The sequence below is a fragment of the Macaca thibetana genome, chromosome 7, assembly GCF_024542745.1.
Source record: "Macaca thibetana thibetana isolate TM-01 chromosome 7, ASM2454274v1, whole genome shotgun sequence".
NCBI lineage: Eukaryota > Metazoa > Chordata > Mammalia > Primates > Cercopithecidae > Macaca > Macaca thibetana.
Genome location: NC_065584.1, coordinates 85,357,852 through 85,382,911, shown reverse-complemented (window position 1 = coordinate 85,382,911; position 25,060 = coordinate 85,357,852). Strand labels below are relative to the sequence as shown.

General features: G+C 42.8%; 1 long non-coding RNA gene and 2 gene segments (V, D, J or C); 1 reads left to right on the top strand and 2 right to left on the bottom strand.

Annotated features, from left to right (window-relative positions):
- LOC126958368 (T cell receptor delta constant-like) overlaps window positions 1-9,810 on the top strand; it is a 45,383-nt gene extending 35,573 nt beyond the window's left edge. Inside the window, 4 exon segments of the C gene segment in view lie at window positions 6,193-6,471; window positions 7,034-7,099; window positions 7,439-7,552; window positions 8,764-9,810. Of these exon segments, the coding sequence occupies window positions 6,193-6,471; window positions 7,034-7,099; window positions 7,439-7,551 (458 nt within the window).
- The window catches only part of LOC126958374 (uncharacterized), a 65,065-nt gene extending 40,292 nt beyond the window's left edge, over window positions 1-24,773 (bottom strand). Inside the window, exon 1 of the long non-coding RNA XR_007727166.1 lies at window positions 24,479-24,773. This is a non-coding gene — a long non-coding RNA (uncharacterized LOC126958374). The remainder of the gene's footprint in view (window positions 1-24,478) is intronic.
- Window positions 12,132-13,034, bottom strand: LOC126958356 (T cell receptor delta variable 3-like). The segment is given in 2 exon segments: window positions 12,132-12,602; window positions 12,837-13,034. Coding segments are annotated over 2 exon segments (372 nt in total).
- Window positions 24,774-25,060: the final 287 nt, after the last annotated feature.

The following is a 25,060-nucleotide window of genomic DNA, read 5'->3' as shown; positions in this document are numbered from 1 at the left end:
GCAAGGTTTTTTGTAATGATGCCTGCAGTAGTGCTTTCACAGCACAACTCTTCTTTGGAAAGGGAACTCAACTCATCGTGGAACCAGGTAAGTTATGCATTTTACTACAGCTTAGTGTGTATATTCCTTTAGAGTTGTTGTAGCATAGTACTGAATGAGTGGGGCTTCCTGGGAAGCGAAGAGTTCTAAATTAGAAACCCATTGTTTGTTGCAAACGGTAGGGGTAAAATTTGGGAGCAAATGCATTAGATTTCTCTCAAGACAATATTCTGTATATGCTTGGAAATTCCATTCTGAGGCTTGGTATTGATAAGTTTTTTACAACTACTGAAAAAAAGCCCTAGGTCAGGCTTCTAGTTTTGGGCTCCCTGGAACCAGGAAAAAGGCAAGCTGTGGTTGAGGAGGGTCTCTCCAGTATTTATGAGGGATAAAAGTCATGGTCACAGTGTAGGAAGAGGTAAGGTTAGAAAGAAAAAATGTATTATGAAAGAAGGAGTTTTAAAAAGAGAATCTCTCTCTCTCTCTCTCTCTCTCTGATGATAAGAAGCCAACCTTGCCCTTGTCACTTTTTTCTGAGAATTTGCATTAAACCAACATAACTGGCTCAGATTAAATGGTTCTCAGGGTCCCATCCTGGCCTGGGTCTGCTGAGAGCCATTATCTGCGCACCTCTCCTGTTAGCCCTGAAACTGGGGACTCTGCACAATGGCTCAGGATCCTGCATCCAATGTAGAAACACAGCTACCAACTCCAGGACAATAGAGAAGTCGTGGTCCCCTACTGGAGCCATTGTCTACTGGTAGCCTGTTCCAGTGTTTGGAAATCCAGGGACTATATTCTGGTAGTTTGGGTAGCTGCCAACAGTCAATCACTGAGACCAGTTCAGAGAATAGCCTTCAGACACCTTCCAAAATGCCAAGTCCATTGGGAGAGCCATTACCTCTTGCATGATTAGGTATTGATTTTGTTTATTCAAAGGAAATAAATAAGTAGGAAATGGTACATGAATGTGGCTAGGCTATCTGACAAAAAGTCCAAAAAGTGACTGGTACTATCAACATGGTCTCTGCCTCTCAGAGAATGCTGTAAACTTATAGGGGTTCTCCACTGCCTATTGCTTCCAGGGAAATAGTAGAAATTGCCGAGTTTTCTTATCTTTGAGGGGAGAGAGACTAGAGCACTGAAAAGGAGAGAAACAGAATCATGTTGTAGCTGATTTCAGTCTGATTGATGGTTAGCAAATTGCATCTGAGCAAAAAATATTGTGTTTCATTTTCCCCTAAAATCATTTCCACTTGAAATTTGGAATTATCTGTACTGTTTGAATCAAATCTTTGAGGTTGTGCCTTTGGGAGTCTTAGGGAAGAAGGAAATTAATGAAACTGATGCTTAGCCCCTCTGCCAGGATGCTGACCATGCTCCCCAGTGACACTCCATTAGCTTCTCTGGTTTTCTTCTCCTGCAGTGATGAAATGTAATATGACGATGTGAAGCTCAGGTAGGGGATGTGAAAATTTTCAAATCAAGCCCCAAGTCCTTAAAGTTTTGACAGTGAATAATGGTCCTACACAACTGTCATTCTCTTTTGCCAGGCTCTAACCCAAAGAGCTTGATTTTTGGTCATGAGGCAGAGTAATTCACATGGTCTTTAAGTTACATTTCACATGATGACTGTATGCTCCTGAAGCTTATATCTGTATCCAGATTCAGGAGAAATTATAAAACAAAAATAAGCAATGCAAAGCAAGCACTGGCTTCTCACACAGTACCAGTGGGCTCCCCCAGCAGTGACCAATTTCTTGTTCAACCCTCAGGTCCTTAGAAAGCCTTTAACCAAGCTCAGGGAATTAGAAAGCAGGTTCGTTATTATTGTGAGACTCAGTCTGAGTGATGGGGGAAATTAGGTTTCTAATCAAAATTCTGTATTTGTGACCCAAGAGAATGGAACCAGAGTATAACAATGGAACCTGTTTCTATAACTCTCCTCTCCTCAACCTAACATTTGTTGTAAGAAAGGTCAAGTTGAGTGCTCCATCCCTACCCTCAAGCTATTATGTTCTTCTTGGATGCCCCTCTCAATAAAATGGGAGTCAAATTTTCCATCATGAAGGCAGCTATTGCTCACCTGCCACCTTCTTCTCTTGCTCTGTCTCAGCCCTGCCCTGGTATCTCTTGGATGGGGATTTCACCCTCACATATCTATCCAGCAGTTCAACTATTATTAGCTTCAAAGGGAACTGAGACTCTGTGTACTCAGCCCTGTGGTCTCATCAAAAGCAGCTTTGTAGTTCACTGAGCTGTGGGGTCTCTAGGCTGAGACCTGAAGCTGGGGGGCAGGGCACAGATGTTACAGCCCAGGCCCCAGGGCCAGCCTAGTAACTATCTAGGCTAGTTACCTGTGAGGCACTGTCATAATGTGCTCCTGGGACACCCGACAGATGTTTTTTGGAACTGGCACCAAACTCTTCGTGGAGCCCCGTGAGTTGATCTTTTTCCTATATTTCTAGGGATAATTTGAGTCCTGGCACTGGGGCTGTAATCCAGTTTGCATTATAAATTATAACTAGTAAATGAAATTATAATAAGGAGACAGAGTATTACAGATGTGAAGTAAGCCAGAGTGAACACACTAGACTGAGTCACTTAAGTAACTCTGTAACTCCTTTTATTTTATGTATATAGTATATATTAAAACAACACCTCCCATTTACTTCTGAAATCTTCAGAGCAGCTCAAAAAAACACAAAGAAATCTAGAAGAACTACACTAAGAGTTGGAGCATTCAGGTGCAGGGGAGACAGTGGGAGGGATACTTGGGCCGCAATTCCTCAGGAAGCTGCTTCATCTCTGCATATCCCTTTGGCTAAACTAACTAGTATGCACGCCTCCTTGCAAACTGAAAACAAATGTCCTCCAGATTGGAAGATTCTGGAGAAAGGTAGTTAGCATGGTCAGAGTAATTAGGTAGAATAAACTTTTATTTCAGGGTTTAAGTTAAATCCCATATTGGCAGAAAGTCTGGAAATTCTGAGCGACATTTATTCCAGACGTTGCCATTCTTAGGGGATCAGTAGGACTCTCTATGTGAATCTAAAACATAGGTGACTTCTAAGTTTATAAATTAAGAAAGACTGTTCAGGAATGGTATACACTTTTTTGGTATTGTTTACCAGCACATAACTTAGCAATATATTGGTGTTCATAAAAAGAGAAAGTCTGACAATAAAGCAATTTTCCAAAGAAATAGCACTTGAAGCACATGTTGCAATGTAATTATATTTGTGGACCAAGGAAAAAAGACTAAAAGTTCTTCAAAGATAAACAATTAAATCTTTAATCTAAATTTTGGACTACAGTTTCATATAGCTTCACGTTTGGGTTTAAGTCAAACACAAAATAGACTAGGATGCATATGGCAACTATATTGAGTGCATTCCAGTTTTTAAAAAGGTTTAATTACCAAGATGCCATAGAATGGATTCAATAAGACAGTTTTCTTTCAAACAATCTCTTTGAAAATATAAACATTAATGTAGAAAGAGAGATTCAGAAAAATGTTTTATCAAGTCAATGCATTATGCTCTATCTGAAATGCTGACTAATAGATTCAGAGCACAATATCATAAGTGCATGACCTTCAGACATGTCTTTTCAATTATATCGTATTATTCAAATTACTCAAACCCAGTCTCCCCAACCAAAGTGACGATTCGACAACTGCCTGATGAATTTAGATTTTAAAATTCTAGGAAGCCTTAGTTATCCAACTAAATCAGACTAAGATTAAGGGATACTCTTAAATAAAAAAGGAAATAGGGTGTTTATTTTATGGACAAGTTTCTTTTGTAACTTGTAACTCCCTTGAAAGTCAGCCAGAGTATGTCTCAAACCAAAGTCAAAACAGTGAGCAAGAAGTGTCGCACTTATGAAGGGAGGTGAGTGAGCAATGCATGTGGTTTCCAACCGTTAATGCTACCGTTACCAGTTTCTGTTATCAGTGGCTTCAGCTATGCAAGGAAACCAAACAGGAAGTTTTCTCAAGCAGGTTGAAAGCAGGTTCCAAGAAAGCCCTTTAAAAAATTTCTAATCCTCTCAATTGTCTAGAACCAAAGCCAAAAACATAAGGAACCAGATTCTTAGAAATGAGTTTCCTGCCCTGAGTGACTGAAACAGAATCAGTCTTTTAGCTGAGCTTCTCAGCAGAGGAAATGGGGAGAATGATGAGGTAGTGATGAGGGGGTTTCTCTGAATAGTTGATTTTCTAGGAAAACCTTGATCAACTTTGGTCCATTTACAAAGCCATGATCAGCAGGAACTTCCTGACTAGCAATCGCTCCCTCTCAACCAGATAAAACCAGTTGATACGGCAGTAGCTCTACTGCCATGAACCTCATAGCTGAAACCTAAATTCAGATTCAGGATAAAGCATTAGAAAAATTATTTATTTTCATACAAAAAATTAGCCTGTGGTGGTGTGCACCTGGGGTCCCAGCTACACGGGAAACTGAGGCTGGAGGAGAGTATGAGCCAGGAGGTGGAGGTTGCAATGAGATGATATTGGGCCACTTCACTCCAGCCTGGGTGACAGAGAAAGACCCTGTCTCAAAAAAAAAGGAAAAGAAAAATTACTTATTTTCCATTTACACATTCATTACCAACTTTTTGTTCAGCAATACCTAATGTCTTGACTATAGACCATAGTAGATAAAAATACACTAGAATTCAACATATTTTTCATTTGATATCAAGAAGCCAAATTCACCTAAGTTTCAAATACTAAGGGCCAAATTTACAGGAGCAATTAATATTGAAAGTCAGCATTAAATTTAGAGTTGAAAATATATCTAGATCATCATTTACAGGTTAGTTGTCTCTCTTCGTTTCCGGTATTAGCAGGGCTCTTTCTTTAACAGTTATTTGAAGATAGCCTAAGAATCTAAGTCTCCATGGACATAACATTTATCACAATTCAAAAACTTCAGTGAGGCACTGTGTGAAAGAATCATCACTACCTCTCTCAAAGTTTCAAGACTTGTGGTCTTAAGGAAAGAAAGGGATGCATTTACAGGGTGGTAGTCCAAAGTGAGGCACAAAAGAAGAGAAGGCCAGGAGGGAACCCAATCCTGGGACCAACATTTCACGGTTCTTCTTAGATTAAAGCAAGAATGAACGGGCTTAAATTGGTTTTATTTCTTTAAGGACTTCCTGAAAATGGTCATTGCTATCCTCTGACTAAAGACTCAAAGGAAACTGTACAGTAGTCAGTCCCCTATAGAAGAACGAGTATTCATCTAGAGGCAGAAACATGTACCACCTACCTTCAGCAGATCCCTTTCCAGCAGATCTGGAAAGGATGGCACCCTTCCATGACCCCAACACTGCCATCCTCAGAGCCTCTGAGCTAGTTTTGCAGTCCTTCTCAGACTCTTGATTCTTTAAGTGACAGAATGCAGAGCATGAGCACCTGCCCTGATCTACCATCCAAGTACCCATGCATTTACAAAAAACCAACTGGTGCAGACAGATATTCAGCCTGACCTAGATTGTCCAGAGGATTGATTAATAAAACACAGAAAATCGGCCAGATGCGGTAGTTCCGCCTGTAATCCCAGCACTTTGGGAGGCCGAGGCGGGCAGACCACCTGAGGTCTGCAGTTCAAGATCAACCTGACCAATATGGAGAAACCCCGTCTCTACTAAAAATGCAAAAAATTAGCTGAGCATACTGGTGCATGCCTGTAATCCCAGCTACTCGGGAGGCTGAGGCAGGAGAATCGCTTGAACCCGGGAGGTGGAGGTTGCGGTGAGCGGAGATCACCCCATTGCACTCCAGCCTGGGCAACAAGAGTAAAACTCCATCTCAAAAAAAAAAAAAAAGAAAAAGAAAAAGAAAAAATCCACAGATAATTGAAACCCAGATGATCCAGAAACTTCTTTGTAGTTGTTATTTTCCATCTGTGCTTCCAGCCCTATCTCCTAGCAGCTCCTAACTAGAAGTCAAACTCACTGCCTTTCATTTCTGCTCCCCTTGCCTGTCCTTTAACAGAGGTGCTAAGGCCCAGGTCACTAACAGGATGCATGGAGGTCTGAATTGTAGTGTTTGGCTCCAGGGTAATCGAGGTAATCACCACTGTTTAACCCCCACAAAGTTGTGAATAATCATCTCACGTAACAAGTTGATTATATTTACAGAAAGACAACCTCATACCAAACCATCCGTTTTCGTCATGAAAAATGGAACAAATGTTGCTTGTCTGGTGAAGGACTTCTACCCCAAGGATATAAGAATAAATCTCGAGTCATCCAAGAAGATAACAGAGTTTGATCCTGCTATTGTCGTCTCTCCCAGTGGGAAGTACAATGCTGTCAAGCTTGGTCAATATGCAGATTCAAATTCAGTGACATGTTCAGTTCAACACAACAAGGAAGTTGTGTACTCCACTGACTTTGAAGTGAAGACAAATTCTACAGGTAGGCCATTTCTGGCTTCAAGGGGCTGGAGATTATGGGGAACAAGAATTGGGTGAAAGGAAAGTTAGAGATGTAACTGTGGACAAATCATTCTCAATATAGCATCATGCTGGAAATAAGACTTAGGCCCAACTGTAGCCTGCCATTGGCAGGGGAGGGAAATGCTTGGCATCCCTAAGATGGAATCTAAAATAAAGCCCATCTTATTTCATTCTCATCTCTCCTCTTTACCAACCACTGTCCCCTTCATACTAGACTCTGGGATTGAAAGTCCACGTGCAGTCTAATCCAGTGCTAAATTCCAACAAAGGGCAATGTGGCCTATCATGGGGCTAAGATCCTAGTTCTTCCCACATATTGGTGTGCCTGGATGTTGACTTCATGGTACAATGAAAAAGGCTGGAATGGGAAGCATGTTGTATAATTAGCTATGTGACCTTAACCAAGTCACATCCTCTGGTCCTCAGTTCACTCACCCAAAGTCTCCTCCAGTTTTAAAACCCTACAATCCTGTGAGCCTCTTCATTCCCAATGTAACCCTGACCACTGCTGTTTGTTCCAGATCACCTAAAACCAACGGAAACTGAAAACACAAAGCAACCTTCAAAGAGCTGCCATGAACCCAAAGGTTAGTTCAAATCAAAGGGCCAACTTCAGAATCAAGGGTTAAAGCAAACTCTGTAGTTGTACACTGGGGCCAAAAAGTATCAGATTTCAAAAGAAAACACAAATGATGCTGAGCCCAGTTGGCTCTGTGGAGCCTCTGACTCTCCCAGCAGAGCTTGCCTGGCTGGGTGTCAGCAGCAGCCCAAGGTCTCTGAGGGCTGTCTGGCACCACGCTGGGCTTGCAGGCCAGAAAGAATTAGGCAGACTTGGGGTCGGCTGATATCAGTGTTACAGGCCCAATTTCTGGAAGGGAATTTAATCTCTCCCTGAAGCCACCCTCTTCACTCTTGTTCAACCATAGTTCATGCCGAGAAGGTGAACATGATGTCTCTCACAGTGCTGGGACTACGAATGCTGTTTGCAAAGAGTGTTGCCATCAATTTTCTCTTGACTGCCAAGTTACTTTTCTTGTAAGGTAAGAATTAGCCGCTTCTTATTCCTATCTCTACCCACACTGTCCTGCACATGGGGAAAGGGGATTTAGAAATGGTAAGAAACTAAGAAGCATTGGAAAAGGAAAATAGAGACATATTTAGAATTAATAAGGTAGGCTATCTCAGCTACTCAGCAAAACAGCACCCCATCTCCTGTTAGCCTTTCATTTTAAGTCAGACTGAAACCCATTAGGTAGTATAATGTACTATTTTTCTAATACACCAGACAATAACCCTCACTTTCACCCCAGGGAGAAAACAGAAGATAAATAAAGAGAATTCATCTTCTTTAACTGCTATTTTGTTCATTGACCAAGAGGCCATGGGTTATTTGCAAGGCCATAAGTAAAGCTTTGCCTGAAGAATATCCAGAGGAAGCAGAGCCTATCTTTGTCCTGATAAAGGGAATGCCAGCTCACACTCCTTAATCATAGGACCAGCCTGTCTATGGGTGGATCAGCCTGTCTTTGGGATGAACCTACACACAGCATTAGTAGTGAACAGCTCACTATTACCTACTCAGGATGCATACACAGTTAGGTCTGAGATGTTAATTATTTGCCTGTTACTTGCATTCCTTTCTCAGATAGTCTCGTACACGAAATTGAAACCAGGGCCTGGGTTTGCATGTGAGGCTCCTCCCCGTCACTCCTTCTGCAATACTCACAAATGCTCATCGACCCCAGCTCCTGTTCTAAGAACAACCCTAGACTTAGAGTACTTGACTGACCTGACCCAGACAGTAAACATATCCAGTCATCTCCAAATGGGTGTCCAGCTCACCTGTTATTTTACTAACAGTCCCAGGGACACAGGCAGTGTGGCTGGATAAAAAGAGGGCTATGCTAAGAGTCAGAAGATCTGAGCTTTATCTTGATTTTGACATTAACTTACATGTTACCTTAGCCAAGTTGCTTCATCTCTCTGGGCCTGGGTTTTTGCATCTGTAAAACAAATAAGTTAAAAAATAATAATAACCAAAGGAGAACAAAAGAGTTTCATGACTTATGCCAACACTGATAGCCGAACCAGCTAAGCTATTGCCATGTGTAGATGGAAAATGAGCCACAATAGATTAGTGATGTCTGCAATGGCATAGCATAGCAAGTACTGGCCACCCCCAGACTACATGACCCCTATGATTCCTTCTAGCACTGGCAGTCTATTCTATAACAACTTTCTTCACTTGCAGGCTGACTGGCATGAGGAAGCTACACTCCTGAAGAAATCAAAGGCTTACAAAAATGCATCTCCTTGGCTTCTGACTTCTTGATGATTCAAGTGGACCTGTCATAGCCTTGTTAAAATGGCTGCTAGCCCAACCAATTTTTCTTCGAAGACAACAAACCCAGCTCATCCTCCAGCTTGGTGGGAAGACAAAAGTCCTGGGGAAGGGGGGTTTATGTCCTAACTGCTTTATATGCTGTTTTGATACAGGGATAGAAGGATACAAAAAGATATAGGACACTTTTTTTACTCCTACAACTGATACACTTTGAAAATGATGTTTTGTTCTTTTTGACTTTCTTTACCTTTTGAAGTAGAAAGTGAGAACCAAAAGGTTCACAGCTTCATTCCTCATGAGGAAAATAGGCCCTGGGAGAAGAAGAGCAGGTGCCCTTTTATCTAAACATGGAAGACTCTGCTCAACTGAGCACTGGATTTGCTACAAACCAGCATCATCTTCTTCCTCCTGCCCTCACAGCTTGTCCCATTCTCTATGTTCACTTCAGGAGCCACACTAGAGATTCTGCATGGCGTGGAGGGGGGCAAAGTTTTAGCACTTTCTGCATCTCCTAGTACTTTACAAATGAGATTACATTTGAATTCGCTAATACTTTATGAGCAGGCAATGGGGTTTCCAAAATCTCATCTAAATACTCTCCAGACTATTAGCAAAAATCAGAGTAAAATACAGAGGAAAGGCACTGCTTTCTGTTAATTCATTTAACATGCATAAATTAGCTCGCTCTGAGTTCCAGGCACTGTACTGAGAGTACAAAGAAGACATAAGTCTGCTTTCAAGCAACTCCCTGTGAAAGTGTTTTTGAAGGGAGGAACAGAAATGAGACCCCTATCTTTCTCTACAAAAACAACATTTTTACTGTCTTTTGCCTGCCAATCTGTGTTTGAAACCATTGCACACTGATTCTCTGGCCTGGTACCTTGGTATTGATGGTTTTCTGCCTTTCTTCTCAGCCCCTGTCTCTGTTGCATTTATTAAACTGCATTGTGTGCACCTTGCCTCTGGCTTTACTCTTTGCAAATCACCACAGGGGGAAAGGCAGCTCTGTGAGCTCACTATTACTCAGCCAAAAGCCAAACTGAACTTACGCATCACACCACAGTTTCCTGAGCCCCAAGCCTACAGAGGCCCTGCCTTGGAGACTCAGCCTCGGGTTTCCTGCTGCGTCTGCTGATGCCGCTGTTACAGCAAGAACAACAGCAGCACCTGCAGTGTGGCCAATGACCTCTGCTACTCCCACGTCAGGAAGGCCACAGCTTTGTCCAGGAGCAGGGCTCAGGGCCCTGGCAACCCATTATTGTGGTTCCTCAGCACCTATGTGGAGTGTCAAGCGAGGGTTTATGAGGTAACAAGTGAAAGAGTGACTGTCGCCAACAACTCCCCTTGCCATGACCGACTGCAAACTCCCCCATCATGTGTACTACACCTTGCATGTGTAAAGAACGCTGATTTCCAAAACATTCACAAGTTACCTTGTGTAATATTAGGGTGTTTCTTCTGAAGTTATTAGGAAAAAAAAGATCATATTCTCATTTTTCAGATTAAAAAAATGCCCTCTCCTCAAAAAAGTATGTACCTTGTCCAGAGTCATTCAGTGAGGCAGGGATATTGCTGGGAGTAGAACCAAGGTCTCAAGATTTTCAGTACGAAGTTCCTGCTATAAGAACACATTGCATCCCCAAATGAGGACAAGATGTCAATGTGAGTATCAGCTAGAATGAACTTCAGGATTGTCCCATATTTAACATATAAATGAGCCACCCTCTAGCCCACTATGCCAGAAAAACAAAACAAAACAAAACAAAACAAAACCTGGCATATCACAGGACCATGAATTTCTCAAACCAAAAGGAGCCTCCAGAGAAGATTTAAGGCAAGAGCCAGGAGGAATTATGGCTGCCTTCTGATCTGGGGCCATGATATATGAACTGTGAGATGGACATGTGACATACTCAGTAGGCATTAGAACAGAAGCCCCAGAAAGCCAAGCCACATGCCCAAGGCCTTTGGCTCCCTCATCCCCTGTTCTTTCCATTGCTCCATATAGTGGCTACTCTTGTCCAGTGTTTCTGAAGAGTACATAAACTGCTGCCCAAACCACTCACTGATAGAGCCACCTAGGGTGCAGCTGCAGGAGAGAGCCCTGGAAGTGTAACGCTGCATTTCTGGGCCCGTCATTAGCCAGATATACGACTTTGAGAATGTCCACCATGTCTCTGGACTGCAGTGTAGTTTCTATAAAATAATGTGCAAAGCCTCTTCCATTTCTAAGAGTACATCTAATACCTCTAATAATTCTATTAAGGCAGATAATTCAAGAAAAGAGGAAGGAGGGACTGATTCCCAGGGACTGAGGGTATGTATCTGTTTCAACACCGCATAGTCAGTTTGCCCCAGAGGAAATTTTCTCTGCTGGAGACACCACTGAGCTCCAAACTCAGGGACTTGGCAGCTGGAATTCTGGAAGTCACAACTTTCCAGGAGAGCCTCAGTGCTCTTCAGTGGAAAAAAAAAGAAAATGTTCTCCAAATAAAATAAGTAAAATAGAGGTGTCAAAGAACATCAAAGAAGGTGGCTGGATATAAAAAGATGCAAAAAAAAAAAAAAAAAAAAAAAAAAAAAAGGAAATTGGTGAAAAGTCTTTTAAGTAAATAACTTTGTGTCTAACTTCATTTTTTTTTTTTTGAGACAGAATCTCAGAATCTGTCACCCACGTTGGAATGCAGTGGCACCACCTCAGCTCACTGCAACCTCTGCCTCCCAGGTTCAAGCGATTATTGTGCCTCAGCCTCCCGAGTACCTGGGACTACAGGCGCAAGCCACCATGCCTGGCTAATTCTTGTATTTTTAGTAGAGACCGGGCTTCGCCATGTTGGCCAAGCTGGTCTTGAACTCCTGGCCTCAATTGATCAGCCTGCCTCAGCCTCCCAAAGTGTTGGGATTATACGCATGAGCCACCACATCTGGCCCTAATTTAATTCTGAAATGAAAACAGACCTATTCATAATAATGGATAAATGATGGTGGTGACTAAAATAAAGACACTGCTGGCGGCCTCACCTTGATGGGCCCTTCACCTGCACCTGAACCTGCATTCTGAAACCCTCACAGGAAATGCAGCACAGGCTTGTCAAGCCCCATTCTGTATCAGGGCTGACCAGGGCACTGGGGACACAAAGACAATGCTCCCTAAACATGCAGTTCTCCCTTGCCTACCAGGAGTCATTCAGGTGGCAAGGGCCCATTGAGTCAGAAGTGGGGAGATGTTCTGCTTCTCTGAAGCCAGGGTGCTCCCCTGGATCTGACCAGGCCATTTATTTCTCAGAAGACACTTTAGGTCACTTCTAAAGGTCAGGCTGGAACACAAAATGGCTAAGAGAAAGATGCCAAGTCCCAGACATGACCCACCCTGAGAGGTAGCTCTGCTGAGCCATGCCCCAGGAGTTTGTGTTAAGACTTCCTGGGCACCTGCATCATCGTGCTCATGGCACAGTAGTAAGTGGCACTGTCTTCAGTACTCACTGGAGAGATTACCAAGTGAAAGGCTTTCTGGGTCAGAAGGTGCTTCACAGAAAACCGTCCTTTAGCAAAATATGAACCGTAAGATCTGCTTTTATCCCCATAGAAGACAAACTGAAAATTATAATCTGGCCTTATGCGGTACCAGAATAAAACTGGATCTGAATATGTACTGTCGTAAGTGCAGAGCAGTACCACCTCACTGCCACTCGCCACCATCTGGTCCGGGGAACTCTGAGTTACTTTGTCACACAGCATGCCCCTGTCTGTGAAAAAGACAAATGAGGAAATAGTGAATTCTGCACCCCCTAGATACTGAGTACAGGCCATGCCTAGCCCAGAAGAACTCAATGAGCAGAGGCAAGAGAAGGACACAGAAATAAAGCGAAAGGCAGAAAATAACCAAAAACCAAGAGTGCAAGAGAAAAAGCCTTCAAGAGTCAGAGAAGGAGAAATGGGGTTATGGAACAAGTGGAATGTAAACAAATGAATCTACTTACAGAAAAACAAAAAGCTAAAGCCCACAGTAAGAATCATCTTTTCTTCATACCAGGGCAGAGGATATACAACAAAACAGGGTTCCTAAGATCTCAGAGACTATCTGACGGTTCTAACAAAAGAAGACGGGAGGAAGAGGAGACTGGCAGCCCTGATGGTCATGTGACTGATTCAGCCGTGACTCCTAGAGACAAATGGGCTCAGCCGAGGAAACTGCTATTGCTGTTATGATTTTGGCCCCAGTCCATCTTGAACTAATATATATGGCAACGAAAATTGATTACTTTAAAAAAAAAGAAAAGAAAAGAAACAGAAAGGAAGGGAGGGAGAGAGGAAGTGAGGGAGGAAAGAAAACAGCAAGTCTAATGATGGCGTTCTTGGATATCCAACTGCTGCAAAAGTAGTTCACTCTCCATTTCTGTATCCTCTGGTCACAGACTGGTGTACTAGTCCATTAATCACATGTCGTACTTTGAGCGACACTGTCTTATAGCATCTAGCACAGCTCCACACACTTTGTTCTATTCAATAAATGGAATAAATGAAAGAGTACCTTGGACAACTCCCTTACTTCTCTGTGTGAAGAGGGAAGAAAGGGATTGGACAAGATCCTTTCTAAAATCTGTAATAGACCTGAATTCCAGAAATCTTTGATTTCAGATGCTTGAGGGAGTGTCCTGATCCTAAGTGCTTCTTGCACTTCACCAGCTTGACTTTCTATCTCTCACTGGGCCCACTGCAGCACACACTTGGCTCCAGCTGGAAAATCCTGAACAGAGCTTCCTGGCGGGTGAACTGCCATGAGTGGGTTACAAGCTTGCTGAGATAGGGTTCAGAATGCCCGTGTACCTGGGGTGAGTGGAGCCCCTGAACCAGCCCCTCACAGCCAGAAGCCCTACAAATACGATTTTGCACGTAAGCCATGAATATGACAACAGTTCGGAAGCTCTGCTGTAAAAAACAGAACACGGACTAACTCACTCCCCAAAATGCAGGAGTGTTTCCAAGAGTATTTCTAGAAGGTCCTTCATTTCCCTTTTTCCCTACATCCAATTCTTCAGTAAGAACTGTCAGTTCTACCATGAAAATATATCTCCAGTCTATCTACTTCTTCCATCTCCACCGCCACCACCTTCTATAAACACCATCATCTCTTACAGGGACTGCTTCGACAACGCACTAACTGGTCCCCTTGCTTCTGCTCTTGTCCCTGGACAATCCATTCTCCAGTTCTTCATAAAATGTACATCAGATGATGACAGCTGGACCTCCTTCCCAGGCCTGTAACATCTGCAAATGATCTGGTCCTTGCTTCCTCCCCAGCCTCACCCCACATCTGCTCCTTCTCTTTCTTCCCTTCAGCTGCAGTGGCCTTCCTTCTCATCCCTTCTATGTCTTCTTTTCTAGCTGCCTGAAACTCCATCTCCAATTTTTAACAGTTCTCAGCTCCAACTAAATTAGTCACCCATCCCACCTGTCACCAACCTCAATTACATCTCTGGTCTTATTTTCCCTCACATCAGTATCTGAAATCATCAGATTCAGGCATGTTTATTTTATGTCTCTTCCATCTCACCTCTCCCCTACACACACACACACACACACACACACACACACACGATAATATAAACTATATGAGGGCAGGGAGCTTATCTTTTCACTGATATGTCTCCAGCCTCTAGGCTTGTGTTGACCACATCACAGACAATCAGTAAATATCTGTGTAAAAAAAAAAGAATACAATTTCTTCACTTAAAAACTCACCATTCACCTAGATTTAGCAAATAAAAATACAAGACACCCAGTTAAATGTGCATTTCAAATAAACAACAACAAAAATTTCAGTAATATGGATAGTTGGGACATGCCATATTTGGAACACATTTATACTAAAAAAGTATTCATTGTCTATCTGAAATTCAAATTCCACTGGGCATCTTGTGTTTTATCCAGCGATGCTAGGCATGCAGAATACCAAAAGTAAGCACCAGGCAGGCCAGAGTCCCACCATGAGCATCTTCAGAGCCCCTGGATGTGGAAGAGGGAGATTCAGGGCCCAGGGGCTGCCTTACCGGTGCATTGACTGCCCATGCCTGCACTGCCACCTGCCGGCAGGGGTCCAGTCCACGAGACCCAGCTCCCTGCTGGCGGAAGTCCATTTCAGAGCTTCCGGTTCTTCCAAGCCCAAGGATTCTGCTCACTTCCCACCCACAGTCTATTAGTGTCTGTCCCTGCTCTAAAGATGTTGCCTGGGCTTGATATTTATGTGAGAGCTGACTGTTCCCTTCCTGATCTAGACCATAACCGTCTTCAAGTTAAATTGCTCCTCCTCTTCTAACTGCCCAACCTCAGCTACAGCTGACCATACCCAAGCACAGAGAAGTGGGTTTAATGGACCTTCACACAGAGGGACACATCCTCTCCTATAATGCTTCACACAGAAGGTTGAGACATAACCTGAGCCCTGCTTGGGGTAGCATCATCATGACTCTTCTGCCCTGGTGTCCTTGCAATATTCCTGGAAAGGCATCCTTCCCCAAAGGAAGGGCAGGCACTTAGCACAGCAGTGCAGTATAATGGCTAAGAGTGGGATCCTGGAGCCAGCCTGCTTGGGTTCATATCAGCACCAGCTTTTACCAGCTGTGTGACCTTAAGCATGCCCTAACTCTCCAAGTCTCAATTTCTCCATCTGGAAAATGGAGATAGTAATAGCTTTTCTCACAGGACTATCGGAAAATTTAGTGAGGTCACACATGCAATACACCCAGCAGATAAATAACCTATGAATGTCAGGTATTGCTGTTACATATTTAATTTAAATGTTGCCATTTTTATTAAATAGACATATGAATAGAGTTCCTAAGAGTGTTACGCTCATCAGTGCTGTTCAGGGAAAAGATGCTGAGTAAATCTAAATTTTAAAGTTGCAAAATCTTGCAAAAGATTGTTGATATGTTGTATCAATCAATGGTTAAAAAAAGAAAAAGACTGACGTCTTTAATTTGCTGTCAGTGCTGCAAGCATGTCCTAGAGCTCTGTGATCCCCTGAGACATGAGCCAGCTGTGCTCTCCCCCAAGTCCGTAAGAGCATTAGGAGCATGAGAAGTGAGCCTTCCAGCCCTTTGGTCTTACGTCTTCCAAACGTTGCAACAGGCTTGTTCATGAGAGGCCACAATACATGATCAAGTGACCCCACCACTGTAGAATAGGAGAGAGTCTCAAGATTCAGTGGCCCACTAAGGACGTATTGCCCCTAAGTTTCTCCACTCCATCTTCCTTAAACCTATTGGCGTCTGCAGCCTGCGCCTCTCCCCAAGGTGCTGAGGGTCCTGCAGGCCCCACTCACCCTGCAGGCCCCACCTGCCCATCAGTGAAGCAGGGCTGCCTTTCATTAGCCCAAAACTGCCGCTCAAGAGGGGCCCTCAGACCAGGTGGGAGCCAAGAGATTTGGCGAACGTCACCCTTGTCCCACAGCTTGGATCTTGATCACTCATATCACTCAGAAGAGGGACTTTTCTCTCTGTTTCCTTTGAGGTGGGCAGCTTTGTTTTTGACCTTGTAGCGCCCTCTGCTGCTACTAATTATCCCATCTCCATAAATAGGTCATACTGGAGGTTGATAGAAAATAGGTCAGGGAAGGAAAACATTCTTTGTTCACAATTCAAGTCAAAGCTACTGCTTCTGTCTCTATTCCCTTTTCAACTCTGAGACTGGTAGCTGCTTCTCTGTCAGCCCAAAGGGACTATCCTCCACCAGTCACCCAAAGAGGACTGTCTTTAAGGATATGAGATAGCACCGTAAGAGGACAAATGGACATTTTCTTGTCTACAGAAAGCCTAATGCAACAGTAGAGGACATAGGGAAATTTATTTGGATGGATACAGACAAGTGCATCTCTTTCTTGTGAAAGAATAGAAACATGATTAAAAAGGAAAAGCCTAGAAACGTCTGAACGTATGGAAATGGGGGTGAGTGGGCTAGAGAAAGGATTTCTGCATCACTTTCTTCCTGTACCACATTCCATCTGAGATCCCTGGGACAGATCTGGCCTGATGAATTGCAGGAAGCACACCAGGGAGGGACAAGGTCCCGCAGACAACGTCCACCCCCAGGATGGGATAGCGCCTTGGGGACCCAGGGCCTCTGCTTTGGGGAAAGACCTTGCTGAGGGCCCAATGGGCAAGAACAAGTGTGAAGAACCCTACCATGATTTTTTACCCAATGCCCTCCACAAAGCCAACGTTTGAAGGAAAACTGTGAAGAAGAAGGGACACTCCGTGGTGTTGCTGTTGCCACCTCTGGAGCAGCTTGTGGCAAGAATGGTCTTGGTCCAACCAGGTCAGTGATACTTTTTATGATGGGGCTGTGTGGGACCTGACCCGACTCTTGCTAACCAGATTTCTAAAGCCATCTGCAGGGTCTTTTCTCCTATTATTCCCCAGGGCATGGAGGGCAAACAGATTCTATCTCCATGATCAAGAGGTAACAATTGGTAGAGACTATCTGGAGCATGCTGGTGAGAAGGATTCTGAGGCCACATCTATATGCAGAGGGAGAGAGTGATGTGTCTATTAGCAATATCTACCACAGGAGCAGGAGGCAACCCCACACCATTTTGTATTTGCCGTTCCTGCTCTCAATGTCATTCTCTGAAATGAATCCTGCAGAGAAAGAATAATCAGAGCCAATTCTCCATTGGATTGTCCTTTTGGTAAAGGGCAAATTTTTCCATTTCTATCTTTTCCATGGCTTCCCTGGGATCTCATGGACCATTTCCCCTGCTACCAATTGCTGTTGCCTGCAGCCTAAGAAATAAAATTTTTAAATACCTATAATTCTCTCTAAAATCATAAACAATGTGTCAAGGCCAAACACCTCCCCAGTGTGACTTATTCATATATGGACTTATTCTTGTATAATTAGCAGGAATAATCATACCCTGAACCAGCTAGCAGAGCCCCTGGGGACAGAGACCACCCAGAGACGATCCTTGTTCTCCTGAGTCACAGAAAGGGAGTCACACAAGGCAGGAGTGGAACTCAGGTATCCTGAATTCTAGTCCCAGCTCTGCCTTTACCTATCTACATGACCTTGAGCAAATTTACCCCTCAGAGCTTCAGCATTTTCATCTTTAAAATGAGGGCATTGGCCCAGGCAGTTGCTACATTTCCTTCCAAGTCTCACATTCTAGGATGCTAATGGGTAAAATTATAGAGCTGACCCAAGAGTTATTAGTTTATATCCCCCTGTGCATGTTGCTTGAACTCCTCATTGCCCAGCAAGAGGAAAAAGGAAAACATGCTTCTTCATTAGGGGGTAGCATAATTTCCTGGTTTACTGTGTGTGACTCATCAGAGCCTGGAGGTCCAAGCCCAGATGCCAACTTGAAATCCAGTTATTATTACATCTGGAAGAGAGAAATGTGCTGAAAACAGTTTTTGGGACACCATCAATTTGGCCAAAAAAAAAAAAAAGAAGAAGAAGAAGAAGGCTCTGTCTAGTGTGATAACATTTTGTTATCGTATTTATTATCTTCATCCCTGAAATCCACTCTGCTCTCTCCTATCTCTGCTCTGAAAGACAGAAGGAGGGCAGCCCTCTCCCAGGCAAAATGGGGCCCCTGTGGGGAACAGAGGGGTGTCTCTGTCAACAAAGTTGATGCCACATCCCTTTCAACCATGCTGACGCCTCTGGTTTTTGTAAAGGTGCTCACTCCTGTGGGTACCGGGTTAATAGGAAACTGACATTTGGAGCCAGCACTAGAGGAATCATGAAACTCAGCAAGTAATATTTGGCAGAATTTTTTTTTTCTATCTGAAAATTATCAGTGGGAGATTTTAATGTGCCTTAACAAATAGGAACAAAAGATGAATGTTTAATACAATTCAATTTAAACAAATATTTATTAAGAGCCTACAGTTTTTCCCATGGATCATCTGAGTCAGTTTCTGAGGAAACATTATCGTTGCCTTAAGGGAGTTGGGGGTTGTCAATGGGCCAGAGATGGGATGAAAAATGACAACAGATTTACCTCTGGGACCGGGACATGGTTAACCACCGTGGCCCTGGGTAAGCAGCTTAGCTTCAGAAGAAAATGTGCACAATGGCATGGGTAACCTAAAACACCAAGCAATCAAAATATTATTTTATGATTGGCTTTAGCATGTATTTTATTATTTTGTAGGGCAGGTTTGTCTCACCAATTATGTATTTTCTTAAGCTGATCTGTAAAATCTACAGGGAAAAAGTATTTTAAGAATTACATGTTTCTGCAATTAGGCTCCCAGCAGTCAACAAAGAAGTGGTACTTTTTGTCTTTCCAGTGATGAAAAAGGGAGCCTGGCAACGCTGGTGGCCCACCAGGGTCTCCTTCCCTGCCCTAGGTCAGAACCAGCTGTAAACCAGCAGGCCATTATCTTCTTATAAATCTGTAGAGCAAGGTGGACAACAAAAGACAGCCTGCTAGGTTTTCAGGACATGAGTTCCTTGTGTAGCCAGAGAACCTTGGACCATCCTGACGTGATTGGTCCTGCTGTCCTCACGGCCTGCATCCTGTGCTGTATGAGTAAGAGAGGTGCAAGCCCAGATGACTGTTCACGATGCTGGCCCCCCTTGCACCCCTAATCACGCTAGAGATACGACCAGGGTCTGAGAGGAGGAAGTTGCAGCACAGCACTAACAGGGGCTTTTGGTAAAGGGCCTGGGTACTGTGTGAAGAACACCGAGATGCTCAACTTTGGGAAGGGGACTGAGTTAAGTGTGAGCCTGGGTGAGTACCTCGACTCCAGAGGTAACTTTAGCGGAACCCCTCTATACCTAACACCTGTCAATCAGAGGGCTGAAACACTTGGCCAGATAATGAATTCTCTTATCCGGTGGGAAAAGGCTGTAAAGATCAAACCACCTTTCCTATGGGTAAGCAAGAGCCTGTAGTTTATGTAAAGGCAGCAGCTCCTGTGGGAAGGAAGGAAACAGGAAATTTACATTTGGAACGGGACGCGAGTGAGAGTGAAGCTTAGTAAGTGCTATCTTTAAACCAAAGGTGTCAGGTTATTTGGTTCGGTTTTTGAATTATCTGGAAGTTCCAAAGAAAGAACACTTCTCCCTGAGGATTTGATTGCAAAATTCTGACTTCAAACTTCTAAAAAGATCAAATGTTAAATCAGATAGTAGGCTTGGAAAACTCTATTTCTCTATGTAATAAGTAGAGAACTATTTTTCTTTTGTTTGCTTGTTTGTTTTATTTTGTTTAGGAAATAAGAAGATTAGATACCCTGGTGGTGAGTGGGGAGGGCAGGGACATTTGCACAGCATTTCTGGATAAATTAGATCCAAATAATCAAATCAAAGACTCTCAGCTCAGAAAGTAATTTTGCAAATGAAGACAGTGAAACTCAGAGAGGTTATGAACTTGCTCAAGGTCACACAACTGAACCTGATATCAAGGTCCAGGGCAAAGCCAGGACAGCTCATAGTTCTCTCCAGCCCAGACCCAAGGGAGAAAAACACATCATAGTCCTTGGCACAGCAGCATCATTTGCATCCCAAACATTCTTTACCCAAGACTTAATGAACTCAAAAAGAAATCCTGAGTTCCAAAGGGAGATAAAATTATTCTGCGCCTGTTGAAAGAAAAAGCAAGCTAAAGTGGAACAATAATTGAACTTGGTATTAGGGGAAAGGTGCAGTCATCTGCAGACTGAGAGGGGGTGAAAAAAACAAAATGAAAATGCTAGTCTTGTCTTCAGACAGTGATTATGACTATAGAATACTACCTATAAGTTCTGCATAGCTAATTTCTTTCCCAGTGGGGTTTGTATTCTATGATATATTGCATCAGCTATGTGATTGTTTTGGACCATAGGATATGTATACAGAATTGGCTTGTTGAGCCTTCTGGTGTCTTGAAGTAAAAATCGTATCTCTGGACATATCTCTCAGGCCTGAAGCCCTAGGCTACAGGAAAGAAAGATCCCATGACTTATCTTTCCTCTGAAGCTTAGAAGTTGGAGAAAAATTCTAGTTCTTGGGAAGCTCTGCAAAGCTGGGTTCATTAAGCTGACGCCACAGGTTTTTGCAAAACCCCCCAGCACAGTGTTTAACAAACCAGTGGCTCTAGGTTGACCTTTGGGGAAGGAACACAGCTCACAGTGAATCCTGGTAAGTGGAGGGGAGCATTGAATCCTCTGCCTGAATGTATCCATTTTACGCCAATGAATCGAGATATGGCTTCTTGCCCCATCTCTGCCACATTCAAGTCCTGCCTGGCTAAACAATGCTCATGGATGTGCACGTGTGCAGTGGGATGCAGCTTTTACTAACTTCTCACAAAAATCATGTAATCCCTTCACCAAACTGCTTGGTGGCTCTTCTGAGCCCTCATCTCCCTGCTAGTTTATCAGTTAGAGGAAGACAAGTGCCCAGGGGCTTTCATATTTTTAGGTCATTGTGAAAAAAGGAACGTTGGTGATGTGTTTGCCTTCTTGAGAGGAAAACAGTAATGATGATTTATTAATTGGTTTCTATATGCTAGCTGATGTGCCGCAATCTTTCTCTTATCACACTGAATCCTTATACCAGGTCTGTGAGTTAGGTGCTATTATTATCCTCATTTTATAGAAGAGATATTTATATTTTATATTTCTATAGAAGCACAGAGATGTGGAATAACTTGTTCAAGCTGGTGAAGTAAGAAAGAGAACCTGGAATTCAATTCTTGACTCAGATTCCAGAGCTAAAAGCTTTCTAGTGAGGGGATTATGTCTGGAGGGAATGTCCCTGATGCTGTAGTCTCTAAGGTGGCTAAAATAATCCCTAAAGAACTGCGCTCTCAGCAAGTAAAGCCAGGGGTTGATCAATAGGACCACTGTGACCCAGTTACATATTCTTAATCCTTACATCATCAAGCAGTTATTGTTTTCCCCACTTTACAAATGAGGAAAATGAGGTACAGCAGTTAGGAAACTTGTCCTGGGTTTCAAACTCAAGCCTGCCTGCCCCAAAGCCTGAGATCTTTTACATTAACTGCAACTACTGATCAGCTAGATTAACTAATTACTTAATTAATAAGACAACAACCTAACAGGCTGTAAGGTAAAAGAGTAATCACATTTGTTCCAGAGGTCCTCTCCCTTTTCAGGAATAGCAATACAATTGTATAATTTTATGCTTCCCCTGGGAGAGTGGGTGGAGCCCTGGCTCCCAGCCCCTGGTGGAAGGGTCTTGGCAGTATTTGTAAAGCAGTCTGTGGGGGTGTAACTCAGGGCGGATCTGAAAAGCTCGTCTTTGGAAAGGGAACAAAACTGACAGTAAACCCGTGTAAGTATGAATAACTAATCCTTCCAAATTTCTCCCTGGAACCCTGATTTCCAAATTTTCCATTCTGTTTCATAACCCAAGTCCAAACCACAGCAGTCCCACTAATGGATTCCAATGCAAACAACTGCTGGTGTATTCCTACTACACCCAGGTCTCTGCTGTTTGCCCTCACGTGCTATTTTAACTAATAGCTGAGAATGACAGTGCCAGTGGAGCACTGAGTTAAGGAGTCTGTTAGAAAGGAGACTGTTCGAAAGCTTCATTCTTTATTATAATTGGTGAGATTTTCCATGATACTAGGAGAAAGTTGATTAACTCTCTGAGCCTCTATTTTCCTCCTCTGTAGAACAAGGGAGGCAGTTCCTGTTCCCATTTTACCACAGCAAGTGTGCTGTGAGGGGATGCTGGTACATTTCTAATAAGGTGACAATGAGTGGGAGGAGAAAGGAAGGCCCCCGGTGGTCTGTAAACTCTTCCACCAGTCCCATACTACAAACAACTGGTTTTATCAGGGGGATTCTTGGATGACAAGTAAGCACTTAAGTAAATATCAAGGGGAGTTGGGGCAACTGAGTTTTTGTAGATCCTCATGTCATTGTGTGATACTGGAGCCAATAATAAGCTGACATTTGGAAAAGGAGTAACTCTGAATGTTAGACCAGGTATGTTTTAATGAATGTTACTTGTTTCCAAACATAAGCCACCATCCTTAGAAATTCAGTGAAAGATAACTGAATCTCCTGCCCAGTCATTAGCATCTTTCACCATGGGTCTTTCTGGAGAAAATGACAATGTGGGCAGCCCCTGACTGCAGCCCCTTCAGGACTGTTTCTTTAACACCTTTAAGTACTTGGGAATGTTAAGTATGTTTTTGTTAATGTTGGAGATATGTGTCTGACAAATGGAATCTGAACTGAAGTTTTAGTGTGTAGGGGCAGAAAGCATTTAGAAAGGACAATGTAAGGACAGATTAGACTAAAATACATACCAATGGCTGGGAGTATGCAATGCAACCTAATCCAAAAGGAAATCGTGAGATGTAGCCTGCTGATTAAACAACTGAGTCAGCACTCCATGTCAGCTGACTTGTCTTCCCAAAACTTCCACGTTGGTGCAATTAGGAAAAGAATTGTCTAATCCCCATAACTCAAAATCTTGGAGCCAAGCTAAATTGGGCGAAGCCTTGTAAGATTTTCTGGTACTGACACTGACTACAAGCTGATATTTAGGGAAAAGGTAAGATTGAAAGCAAATATTCAAATTAGTCAGAAAGACCATGAACTTCTGAAAACATGCCCCAGGATGCTGTTAACTGCTGCATTTCTAATTGGGTCCTCATGGAACATTTTCATCTCCTCCTTGTCTGAGCTTTCTGCATCAGAGAAGCCCCTTTTGATACCCACTCACTTCTGTGTCCCTCGTTGAAAAGGTGGCAACTAAGCTTGGAAGTGTGAGAGAAGGATTCCCTAATCCAAATGCAATACTCAGGGGGATATTTTAAATATTACTCTGCCATTCTCAAAACAAACCTAATTTCAATTAACTTTAATGTAGCTGAAATTTTGTTCCATGAGGGAATCTGTTTTCTATGATAATGGGAGTTCATTTCAAACAATTGTTTGGGGTTTAACTTTTGCTCATAATTCCCAAAAGATACCAACTATTCAATGAGTATCTCAAAATAAAACTACTTTCATGACCAAATTGTTATCCCCATTAGAAAAGTTAGAATCAGAATGTCCTAGTATGTATTATGTGAGCTCCATGCTACCTTCCTAAAGTTTCTTATGCCTAAAACAACATAAGAGAGAAAAGCATTTCCAGGCTAACCTGTGTGTTCACCGGCTAACAAGGGTCTGAAGAGCAGGTGAGTCAGCTGCTCTATTTCCAAACTGGATTGGACATTTAGAGTACTGCAGATACTAAAAGTGATAATCAGGAAAAGCACACACAGTTCTACTTTTATATGTAATTTCCATCTTTCCCAAAGAACTGTTATAAATTCTCTCCCAAAGGTGTTATATTCATCCTTCTTTTGGTTCCTCTATTTGTGATGTGTACTGAGATGAAATATTGGTTGAGATCCAAAAACCCCATGAGATTTAACTTAAGCTTTCCCTGTCAGAGAGATTCTAAGAGCTAAAAGATGGGAAGCTGGTATTTGGGGACTAGATTAAAAAGAAAATCCAAATTAATCCCAAGGAGCAAGGCTCAATAGATAGTTATTTAGACATAGCACGTCCACCCTGCAAGCCTAGTTGCTCAGTTGACTGGACTGCCCCATCTTAGTCTTGCCTGAAAGAGTAATAAGTTTTTTGCCCCATACCTGTCTTGAGAAATGTCAGCCTCCAGACCTGAACGCTTCTTGTGATTTGGTTTATTTCCGCAGAGTTTATTATTTTACACAGTGTTCTGGAAGTAATAGAAAAGTGCATTAGAAGCTCCTGCAAATGGAAATGAAATGTAAATTTAGATTGTAAATACATGACTGCAGTAAATAGACAGCAAGAAAAAGGATGAAGAGATTAGAAATTTGCCACATTTCTCTAACCCTAAAGGGACGTTTCTATAAATAGTTTAAAACTATTGAAGACGAAGGGGGAGGAGGAAGGAGAACAGAGGCAAACAGATTTTCTCCTGATCCTTTCCATTTGGCAACATTAGAAATGATTTTTCAATCAAATTTCACTGAGCAGAGGAAGAAACCATGTCTGTTTCAACACTGAAGTTCCCGTGGGTAGGAGTCTCCAGAACTGATTTTGAGGATGGCTCCCTGTTAGTGACAAGTGCTGGTAATGCTCCTGTTGGGGGAAGGGAATGAGCACAAAAATAAATCCAAGTAAGTGTGGAGGGACAAGAAGATCTCACGGCGCAGGTTTCCCCTGGATTTTCTGCATTGCCTTTTCAC